Genomic DNA, 11,503 nt, shown 5'->3' with positions numbered 1-11,503 from the left:
AACGAGCTCTCTGGGCCTGCGTAGACCACGCCTCCGGCGGGAAAGGACGCTGTGAGGCTGTCCGCGTTGGTGCCTGTTGCGTGTGTCAGTGACCGGCCGCTCAGAGCCAGAAGACTAGGAATACCCTCGTCTCTGAACCACCTCAATCCGGAAACAGAAATTCTCGAGGCCCGGCACCACCAGAGCCACCTCTTTCATGAACGGGAATGCACATGCGCATGGGGGGGGTCCTGGGAAGCCCTTAAATACCGTCATCCGGACGCGTACGATCTCTTTCCCTGCCGCCGCCGAGTCGCGCGGAGGCGGAGACGAGGGGTGAGTTGAGCGAGGTTGGGGTGGTGGCCGTGGTGCATTTACTGCTTTTGGCCCGGAATTGGGCCTTGGCCGAGCTATTTATATTTAGTTACCTGGCTTTCTCTTTTTTCTCTTTCTTTTTTTTTTTTTTTTTTTTTTATTGTAGTGCAGTCAAGATTCGGCTACACTCGTAATCCACCGCCATGGCCGAGGAAGGGTGAGCCCAGCCTCGGGGTTTGGTGCCGGCAGGGAATGGGCAGTGAGCGGGGGATGTGGGGTCAGGGTAGGCCGCGGCGCCTTAAGGACTTGTGATTATTTAGTCCAGGGTTTTAGACGTTCGGGGAGTTTACTAATGGTTTGGAGTTTATTTGCTGCATTTCAGCATTGCTGCTGGAGGTGTAATGGACGTTAATACTGCTTTACAAGAGGTGCTGAAGACCGCCCTCATCCACGATGGCCTAGCACGTGGAATTCGCGAAGCTGCCAAAGCCTTAGACAAGTACGTGTATCAGTCTCAGTACGGTGGGTTGTTGGAACCGGAACAAAACTGCAGCCGAGGGAAGAAAGCGAGAAGTTCATGGTGTTAGCGCAAGAGTTCTGAATGGCATCCGTCCTGCAGGAAACCTAGGAAAAGGTATCAGAACTCAGATCTCTATAGCCTGCCAAGTTTGTGAGTTTCTGTTTGGAATGAGAATGAGTAATTTTATAACTAGAGGAAGACTACAGTGTTTGAATGATGACTTAAATTGTCGGATACCCCTTCACTCTTCTTATGAGTGAAACATAACAGTCTGACAAACCTGTAGGTTGTGGAGTTAATTTCGCTTAAAGGACTGATCAGGAATCCTCATTTGGCAGTTAGCGAAAATGGAACTATCAAGTTAAATTAAGGAATTTCAGGCTAATGTTGCAGAAGCACCTGGACTTGAAATTTGAGAAAGTCCTGGCTGTAGAAATAAAAAGATAATGGAGATTTTGTAACTCCGTTTCTTCTTGGGCTGGTTATAGTGGCAAAGCAGCTGCAGGTATTAACCATTTGAGCTGAATTTTAATTGGCTTTTAAGATTTCTTGGGCAGTAAACAAGTTCATTCAGCTCACTTTGGTGTAGGTTGGTCACTTGAGTTCACTGGAAATAGCACTTGCTGGAAGCCCCTCTGGTCCTGGTGTGAGCCCTCTGCACTACTTGTACAACGGCAGTGATGCCTATACTAGTTTTCTGGGCCGGTAACAGGTAACAATTCTAATAGCAGTGGTTTGTGTTTCACTACAGTAGTTTGTGAACGTGTCAGTGGCTTGCACGAAAGGATGATAGTGCTTTGGCCACAAATGGTGAACTAATTTCTTCATAAAACTAGTATTTGGGGGAGTTACTGGAGGCTTGATTTTTATCAGTGACTGGAACTGTGCTAGGTGTTTTGAACTGCAGTAGTTGTACAGTGGGTGTTGCTTGTGTTTGGCCAGTGTAATGATTGCAGAGGTAACTCTTGTAAAGTTCTGTTTCAGACCCGGGTTTTAGCTTATACCAGGTTTGCCTTTCAGGCGCCAAGCCCATCTTTGTGTGCTTGCATCCAACTGTGATGAACCTATGTATGTCAAGTTGGTGGAGGCCCTTTGTGCTGAACACCAAATCAACCTAATCAAGGTAAGTTACTTATTTATCTGAATTTACAGATGCTTTAGCCTAATGAAAATTGAGCCAGTTAGGGTTATAGCTGTATTAATGCTGTTTTATCCAGTTAGTAAATTTTGTAAAGAAAGTGTCCTTGCGTTCTGGTGGTGTGAAAAACATCACATAGGCTTGATACCTTGGACTGTGTAAAGCTAGTTAGAGATGTTCTGTTCCTGCAGAATTGACTGGTAATTTTGGTGTTGGTATAGAAGTGAGGTAGAGTGCTTTTAGGTGATCTGATGCTGTACATGATGACAACTGGCTCCCTCTACTGAATTGCCATGAGGAAACTGCCATGTCACCCTATCTGACTACAGCTTCCTTTTGGGCTGATTTATTGTCAGTAGCATTATTGTCTGCTAATACGGTGGTTTTGTTTTTTTTTTTAATTTCTCTAAACAGGTTGATGACAACAAGAAACTAGGGGAGTGGGTAGGCCTCTGTAAAATTGACAGAGAGGGAAAACCCCGTAAAGTGGTTGGTTGCAGTTGTGTGGTGGTTAAGGTAAGTCATTATTTATCTCTGGGGTGAAGGTTGTGCTGGGAAGCTGCATAATTCAGTGTAGAATTTTTAATTGTGAGGAATGTCAAAAAAAAGTGTGATTTTTGAACACTTAAAAGATGTCCTTTTCTGCCTTTGAGAAAAGGAAAATAGGCTGTAATTAAGCCAGCCAATTAATCTGCTTACCTGAATGTGTTTCTGCAGAAATTTTAGAAAATGCTGGCAATAGTAATGCCATGTTACGAGCCTTAAAGACATTGAAGTCTTTAAGGTCCCTGAAAATGGCTATAAGAAATTGCAATGATGGAAACATTTTCAGAAATAATTTTGTAAAGCTTCGCCAAAACCAGTACTAACAACTTGGTAAGAGTTTTCTAAATGTTAAAGATTTTTTTTTTTAAATTCTTTTAGGACTATGGCAAAGAGTCTCAGGCGAAGGATGTCATCGAGGAATACTTCAAATGCAAGAAATGAACAAATAAATTTAGCTCTTGTTCCACACCTGGTTTGTTTTTTTATTGGGGGGGGGCACTAGAATAAGGTCTCTTAGCAAGAGAAAGGATAATCCTTGTATAATTAGCAAAATAACTAGAAACATGCTGTTTGTTTCCTCCTGGTTTCTAAATGAAAACGTACTCTAACCAGTCAGTAAACTGTTAAAAACTGAGAACAGGATGACCTAAGTAGCAAAAGCCTTAAAGTGAATGTGACATCCAGGGGTTAAGTGTGCTGTTTGTAACAACATCAAGACCGCCTAGGACCTAGAGAAATGGGCCGAGGCTAGTCAAGTGTGGGTGTTACTTTGCATTCTGGCAACTTGACAGCAGATTTAAGAAGTCAAACAATTTGATCGAAAATACTAGGTAGGCAGGATTGGATTTAGGCTGTGGGATGCAAAGTACAGGATGTACAGAAAGTGCTTAATGGACATGTCCTTTGGAAGAGACAGGGTGTTCATGGTGTGGGTTATAACCCTTGGTACTGTCTTAGGCGCAGAAGCAGGATATGCTTCTCTATGCCGAAGTCTCAATCTCCAGAGAGTCAGTGATGACCCATGTATTTCAGGCCTGGACCAAGTTGGTACAAGCATGAAATTAGTGAGCCAGGTAGGATTAATGGAAATGTTATAATCAAAGTCCTTGATAAATTGCTGCTAAAGGTTACTTAGAATTTCTCTACTCTAGTTTTTTGGTACTGATGAATAGTTAGGTGGGTACATGAAGCAAAATGGAGCCAGATCGGTTTTGAATGCTTGCTTGTACAATGGTGAGTATTTTTCTGCATTTTGGGAGTTTATAGGTTTTAAGCCTTCAATAAAATTCACCTCTAGGTAATGTAGCAACCTCTAGGATCACTAAAGGCTGCTTGTTCTCTGCATGGTATCTGCTGTGGTGGAGTGAATGGCTTCAAGAGTCCTAGAGCTACTGTAGTCCTAAAGCCTTAAGGATAGTTCCCTTAGATATGGTACCTTGGGGTTCATCTGTCACCATTAAATGTCAACCCAAGCTATCTGCTATTTCTAAGGAAGGAGTCTTCTCTTTGTTTTGAATTCTGGTGCATATGAATATCTGTGAGGCAAATAGTTGTGAGTCATTCACTCTTAACCTGGCACTGTTGGAGTAGCAAAACCCTTCTTCCAACTTTTTCTTGGGATTTGATGGTGTTTGGGAATTCTGTAGCTCATGCTAGGGAGGATAGCTGAGTATAGCACTAGGCATTTCTATTTTGGGAAAACTGGCTGAACTGTATCTTCACTGACCTAAGACAGCATTAGGTGTTTTTGGTATTTGCATATCCACTGATCCCTCAGGTCAGATCTCTAAGGAATACTGTGCCCTTTACTAGATCTCTACTACTTTGTTGTGGCTGTTCGTAATACTCAAGATGGTGATTTACATCTTCTCAACTGCTTTCTCTAAAATGTCAGTCTGGTCCCTGAGACTTTTTATGGTCAAACTCAATAGCTTCACAGCTTTTTCATCTTCACCTCCTGGATTTTCAGGAGTTTCATCCATACTTGAGCACTTTGCCACACTTCACTTCTTACGCCCCTTTCTCCCTTAACACTAGCACCAGAGTTCTGTGGCCCTGTTTACTTCCGTCTAGCCTTCCTGGGGCTGCTCTGTAACTTCTCCAGATTTCCTTTTTCTCTAAATCGGAGTTTTAGCTCTAGGCAAAGGGTGTGCTTTAGGGGGCACTCCATGAACACCCACTTGTACCTCAACTTTGGTGTGCCTCAAGTTTTGTACATCTCCCAGTGAGCTTGATTCTCAAAATGTTTTCAGTTAGAGGAAAGTAGTTACTGAATATCTAGTGTATCAGGCTTTGCACCGAGTGTTTACATCTACTTCAGTTTTCAAGGTAGAGGTATCGGGAGTCCTCTGCTCCCGCCCCCACCTTGTTTAAGCCATCAGACTTCACGGACTGTAGTAGCTGCTCAATGAGCTAATGCTGTGAGTCAGTACTCCCTTGAATTTAAAACATCCATGCTGCTCTCAGAGTTGTTACACTGAGCTCTCTGCCTGAAATGTAGGTTTCTCCACTGGGCTGTCTACTCAACCTTCAAAACCCAGTTCAAATGTAACATCAGTCTTAGGTTTGGATTTGGCTGTATAGCTTATATGGAATTCACAAGGGAGCTCATCCATGCTAAAGGGCCCAGGCCAAAGTAGGTGTCCTCTGAGCCAAGCACTTCATACTGTTTTCTTGTTCCTGTGGTCAGTGAGACTTGGGTGTTCCTGTTCATTTCAGCTGTAAGAAACCTCCACTCCAAGGAATCAATTTTCCTTGTCCTTAACTCCTGTTTTTGCTTTTTAAAATTTTTTGCTTGGTCCTGATACTACAATTTCTGATAGATGTGGTTTTGGTAAGCCACTTTAAATGCTTTTTTAAAAAACCCCAGGACATCCATAGTGGATTTACAACAGGGTTGTATTAAGTTGGTGTCTTAAAAACAGGTATTTGTTCATTTTCAACTGGATTATAGAAGCAACAGAATCATTGTGTAGGCAGTTTGAGATTGTTCAAATAAGCTTTTAATGTCTCCACGTACTCCTGAGGCCCACAGAGAAGGTGAGGATGGATAGTCAAAAGCGACAGAAATAAGATCACAGTTTTCATCACTCCAGGTGGGTCATGGGACAGGCTGAGAGGGTAAGACTCTCCCAGTTCACGAAAGCTCCATGCACAAGCCAGAATATTGAGGCAGTAAATTTCAGCAAGATCAGTGGAGGCATCATGGCCTGGCTAAGGAGGTGTTGAAGATGGAGGCCACCAGGCTCTCAGAGAACCTGCTGGGTGAAGTGTGAGTGCTGGGGCAAGGTGCTGGGGGCAAAGGGGTCCTGGAAGTCAAAGTTGAAAATTAATCTTTCAGAGAGTGGTCAGGCATTTGGGACTTAGGCTACATGTTAATGCATCAAGAGTGTTCAGAAGGATTCAGACTGATGCTCACTCCCCAGAGGAGAAAAGGTTTGGTGTCCTTTTTTTAAAAAAGGACCTGGCTTATGCTTCAAATAGCACAAGCACCCCTAAATTCAAACTCTTATTACCAGTAAGGTATTTCAGTCAACAAACCCTGTTCTACTTAGCCACAGTTTACTGATTGAAGTTGCATTACAATCTGGGTTTTGCTTGGAAAGTCTTAGAAATGAGGAGGAAGGGGATCCTGAGGATTCTTTACACAAAAGGGGCAATTTTCTCAGCTTTTTCCTGGTTTGCATGAAGCATCTTTTAAGAGAATTCTGCTTTTGTTCTTTGACTCCATAGTCCCCCATCAGCACTGCATTCCTAAATTGATTTCCACAACAAATTGGCTTTAGACAGGGCAAGTGCCAGACAGGAGAGAGAGAAGTACTTTTACAGGTAGAAACTCAAATCTCTTTCAAGTCTCTGAACTAAACTGGGTTGTGAAGTATGCCTCCACCTGTGGAGGCACTGGTGATGATCCTGTGGCCCTGCCAAGGAAAATTCCCCATTTTTGATGATAAAGGAGAAAAATTACAGCATCAATTAAGAATGCCCTTGGTGAAGAGTACACATTTATGGCCCAATTGCAAAGGAAACCATGATTATAGCTATTAACATATTTATCACAGGGCAATTAGAACATACTTTTTGGGGGGGTTAAAGTAGGAGAATAAGTAAAATGTACGATTACAGAATAGGATATTATGGTGCCTAAAAAACAGTATGAAGGACATCTGTTCATACACTTTTATTTTTTTAAAAGATTTTATTTGACAGAGCGAACTCACAAGTAGGCAGAGAGAAGAGGAAGCAGGCTCACTGCGGAGCAGACAGCCCAATGTGGGGCTCGATCCCAGGACCCTAAAATCCTGACAGCCAAAGGCAGAGGCCTAACCCACTGAGCCACCCAGGTGCCCCTGTTCATACACTTTTTTTTTTTTTTTTTTTTTAAAGATTTCATTTATTTGTCAGAGAGAGAGGAGCGAGAGTGAGCACAGGCAGACAGAGTGGCAGACAGAGGCAGAGGGAGAAGCAGGCTCCCCGCCAAGCAAGGAGCCTGATGCAGGACTCGATCCCAGGACGCCGGGATCATGACCTGAGCCACCCAGGCGTCCCTGTTCATACACTTTTAAAGCAATATTCAAAATGTACAATAGGACCACATTTTGAAAAAAACACCAATATAAGGACATACATCAAGGTTTCAGTGGTTTTGAAAAGGTGGGTATTTTGGTTTACATGTTGCTTATTTTTTCTTCAATATGTATTGTTTTTGTAGTAAAAAAATTTAAAGAAACGAGAATGGTATAGGGCTCTCTCGGGGTTAATATGAAGTGCCAGTAATACAAAAAATTAAAAAAATGTGAACAAGTGCATTTATTTACTCATCTAGTAGAATAGCAGTTGGGTGGAAGGCTGGTTTACGAAGGCTGAAGTCAGGCTTAACCAGCAGAGGGCAGTAAGAAGCTGGAACCTGGTGGGGAACTTACCCAAAAACAAGCCAGAAAAGCCCGTTTAACTACAGTTCTGCCTCCCACAGCACAGTACGCTAAAATTGGAACAATGCAGAGAAGATTAGATTAAGCCTCTGCACAAGGAGGACATGCAGATTCGTGAAGCAGCACTAACTGTAGCAGGTCCCCTCGTAGGGAAAGCTTCTCCTCCCATGCTGAAGTAAGATTGTTGGGCTTCAGTTTACTACTTCTAGTTACATTTTCTTTTTGCCCTAATGCCAAATCCAGGATCCAAAGCTGGTGAGGTCGTGTCATTATGTGCTGGGAGGCTGTCAGTAGAGGTGACCGTGGTTATTTTATATACAACTAAGAAATTGAAACTCTGCAACACATTCCTAGAGAAAAGGGTTTAGGTCCGTTTTGTATGCTTCTGTAGGACTCCTTTTCTTCCACTACACTGAGATTTCTGTAGATTTCTATCTGAAGGCCAGAAGGTTTCAGAGCAGGCCGATTTTGGAATGGGCACAATCCGGAGTGTGTTAAGGTAACATGTATTTTGGAGATTACAATCCACACTGTTCTCTCCGTGGAAGCATTGACTTTGTTCCATGCAATGTTTGAATAGCGCGCTTGGTGTGGTAGGCACTCAGATATCTTCTGTCGGATAAATAGATTTGACCTGCCTATCTAGTAAGTTAGTTAATTTGTGGGTTTTCTTCTCAGGCTTAAGCTCCCCAGCCTCTTTTGACACTTGAATTTCTCATGTTCCTTTTTTTTCTGGCAACAACAGTGAATCTCTCAAGCTGGGCCTCTTTTAGCCTAGCACAGTGCCAAGCTGTCTCAACCTCCCTTCACTCCAGCTCCACTCTAGGGAGCAGGGGGGGGAAATGTATCCTACCGCAGTATGGGGTACAGAGTCTGGGGTACAGAGGCTCTAAGAGTCTGAAAAATCATTTTAAAAGCCACTTTGAGACCTGGGAACAGTAAAAAAAGCACGTGAATTCAGTGAAACTATTTTTACATTGCAATAATTTCTTTTTGAAGCCTATTTATTAAGACACATGCCAACAGCACAGTATTGTACAAGTGATGTGAATTAAACCTTACACAAATGTAGTATTTGTCTTTTTATTTTTCCTTCTCTCGACTCAACTGCCCCCAACTAGAATTTACAAATGGATATAAAAATCCTGTTTGTACCTGGTTGGCTTGTTAGCAAAATACTGAGTGAAAGGCCTGTGATATTTCACAGTGCTGCCACCAGATTCAAAGGAAAAAAATGCACATAAATAAATAAATATGAGATTCAGAAGGGGAAAATAAAATATTAACATACAAAAGGCTACAAATTAAAGGCCCGTGTTTGCTTTTGGATTCAACGCTTGGATATACTTGGTGAGTTCCAGGGGTCAGCAGATGTTTTGCTAAGTGGATGCATGTTGTGTCTTGCTGGGGGGTACTTATCTACACTTGGTTTATAAAGTGAAGCAGTTATGCTGTTATTTCAGGAGGGACTACATGTATAATTTTTAAGAAGCAGTTAGAACCTTTTCTTCCCCCACCCCCACAAGCCGCATTTTCGAAGACAGCTGAGCTCACTATACCTCAGGCCATGCCACAAGCTGCATTTTGATATCATCCAGTTCAAAAATTTTATATTCTAAATTTCAGTCATGTAAAGAATCTAGAAACTTTACTAGGAAACATGGAAATGGTAACATGCATAATATGAGCCATGCTGAAATGCAGAAGCAGAATTAGGAGTTCTATAACGGAGAGGAATCAATGTATAGTAAATTATTCAGATTTTTAAGTAACTGTAATCAAGGCATAAAGATCATCCTTGTTATGACCTTGATCGTGGTCTACTGTTGTCACATGAAGCTGGTTCATTCAGAGCATTCCAGAGAGTGAGGCTGCCATCTGCAGTGCCCGGTAATAGAATGCAAGACAGATGTAGGTGTGGCTAATGTTCAGTGACAGCCTGAAACTATCATGTGGCTGGCAGTAAAAATTAAACAGGTAAGAAATGAATTGGTCTTCTAGTAAAACTGCTGAGTGCATTTCTCCTGTCACAACTTGAGAACAATGGGAACGGTTCCTTTAATGAAGCAGAAGCCTGCCTGAATGATGTGTCCCAGGACTTTCTAGTCATGGCAATTTGGAAGAAAGTGTTCAGTTCATATGTGGCAGATGATGGTGATGTTTTAAAAGCAAGCTGTATTTCTGGGGGAATGTGGGTTAGAGAAGAAGAGGAAGAATGGGAGGAAAAGATAGAGAAAATGAGAGAGGGAGTTGTAGAGGCCAATGGCAGACTGTCCCAATAGGGGACACTTTGGCATGAAGATTATTTTGAGTTAAAGGCAATCAGAACCTAGTAGATTCAGGGAAAGCTCTTTACTTCCTGCACAACTGTCTAAAAGGAATTTATCATTTATCGAAAAAGATTTTATTCGTTTTGTGGGGGGAGGGGGCAGAAAGAGAGAGAATGAGCAGAGACTGCAGAGGGGAAAGGAGAGGGAGAAAGAATCTGAAGTCAACTCTGCTTTGAGAGCGAGCCCCTTGGGATTGATCGTGGGATCATGACTTGAGCCAACACCAAGAGTCTGACGGGCAACTGACTGAGCCACCCAGGTGCCCCCAAAAAGAATCTAGACTCCAGAAAAAGAGTTGTCACCACAGAAAACTACATTATGATGGGAACTAAGTATAGTAGACAGGGAGGAGCCTAGCAAGGCCTGTTTGATCAGGGTCCTTGGTGTCCAGTTGTTTCTGAGTGGCCCAACAAACATTCCTTTACCAAACATTCACTCTTTTTCATCTTCCTGTGAATTGCATTCCTTCCCTTTGACTCCCTACCCCTTTCTCCTTAGTTCAGAATGACATACATACCTCATTTTGCCTGTCTCCAGAATTTCTTTCTGTTTTTGTGTGGATTCCCTGTACATATGAAATGAAATTTTATTTTCTCTTGTTAATCTTATTTTAATTTGATTCTGAGTTCAGCTAAAAGGACCTTGAAGGGCAGAGGAAATTCTTCCTCCTATACAGAGGGAACAAGGAGTAGGGAGACAGATACAGAGAGAGTGAGAGAGAATGAAAGAAGAAGTGGGGGGGAGGAAAAAGGGAGAAAGAAAGGCAAAGAGGGAGGGAGCAGGAGGGAGACAAGTATATGTTTATGTATAATTTACATATAAATTAGTGGAAAGAATTTATTTATTCCACATTATTTTCTTCGTTAAAAAAATGAATGAAGGGCACCTGGGTAGTTCAGTGGGTTAAAGCCTCTGCCTTCAACTCAGGTCATGATCCCAGGGTCCTGGGATCGAGCCCAGCATGGAGCTCTCTGCTCAGCAGGGAGCCTGCTTCCTCTCTCTCTCTGCCTGTCTCTCTACCTGCTTGGGATCTCTCTCTGTCCAAAAAAAAAAAAAAGTGAATGTCAAGATTTGCCTTTGATTTTGGAAGGTCAGCAATCACTTAATGTTATAAATTATTAGTTGAAACTGCTTATAAATGAGTTGCAGATCAGCTGACCAGTTCCATTTCTCTTGTATCGGCTAGAACTCCAGTAGTTTTTTCCCCTAGTGGTCATAGTCTCAACTGCAATGGCGGTTTATTGAAATGAAAGTGCTCATAATCATTGCCAATCCCCAAACTTGTGCTTGGATGCTAAAAATTTTTCTTTAAGCAGCAAAATAAAAAATTATATCCTACCTATATAGGATAGCTCTATCGTCCTTGTAAGGCATTGGAATTTAGAGGTTAACAGCCAGTTTGGATGAAAGATACAAACTCTTACTAAGGAAAAAAACACATTTAATAACATTTATATTGCTTGAATTAAACTGGAGCACAAATAACCAAGCAAAATCTTCCCAACTTACGAATAACATAGAACCAAAACAAAACCCCTGTGTAGGGTTGAGTGTGTGGGTATGCAAACAGTTCCTTTTGGCCTTCTAATTCTGATTCTTTGCTTATTGCCTTGATACCTTGATAATGAGAGTCAAACAACTGTGCCAAGAAATAACAGACATTTCTTTTATTCTATCTTTTTGTCATTGTAGGCAGTTCCCAAATTGCTTCATGTTTGATTTGAGTCCTTTGAAGAGGGTCTAC

At 42.1% G+C, this 11,503-nt stretch overlaps 1 protein-coding gene and 4 non-coding genes across 5 annotated transcripts; all 5 read left to right on the top strand.

Moving 5' to 3' along the window:
* The first annotated feature begins 208 nt into the window (after window positions 1-208).
* On the top strand, window positions 209-2,966 carry RPS12 (ribosomal protein S12). The gene is made up of 6 exons (XM_032339485.1): window positions 209-315; window positions 461-511; window positions 677-793; window positions 1,835-1,937; window positions 2,367-2,468; window positions 2,877-2,966. Exons 2-6 carry the CDS (start codon window positions 498-500, stop codon window positions 2,937-2,939), a joined length of 399 nt encoding a protein of 132 aa, XP_032195376.1. The 5' UTR covers window positions 209-315; window positions 461-497; the 3' UTR covers window positions 2,940-2,966.
* On the top strand, window positions 1,022-1,094 carry LOC116589611. The gene has a single exon (XR_004285370.1). It is a non-coding gene; the product is annotated as a small nucleolar RNA SNORD101 (small nucleolar RNA).
* LOC116589627 lies at window positions 2,206-2,282 on the top strand. The gene has a single exon (XR_004285386.1). It is a non-coding gene; the product is annotated as a small nucleolar RNA SNORD100 (small nucleolar RNA).
* LOC116589624 lies at window positions 2,628-2,758 on the top strand. Its single transcript, XR_004285383.1, has one exon. It is a non-coding gene; the product is annotated as a small nucleolar RNA SNORA33 (small nucleolar RNA).
* A 4,490-nt stretch (window positions 2,967-7,456) lies between the features above and the next one.
* LOC116589591 lies at window positions 7,457-7,563 on the top strand. The gene has a single exon (XR_004285357.1). It is a non-coding gene; the product is annotated as a U6 spliceosomal RNA (small nuclear RNA).
* The last annotated feature ends 3,940 nt before the right edge of the window (window positions 7,564-11,503 follow it).

Source organism: Mustela erminea, chromosome 4 (assembly GCF_009829155.1).
Source record: "Mustela erminea isolate mMusErm1 chromosome 4, mMusErm1.Pri, whole genome shotgun sequence".
Taxonomy (NCBI): domain Eukaryota; kingdom Metazoa; phylum Chordata; class Mammalia; order Carnivora; family Mustelidae; genus Mustela; species Mustela erminea.
Note: the sequence above shows the minus strand (reverse complement) of the source record. Positions and strands in the feature narration are given on the sequence as shown.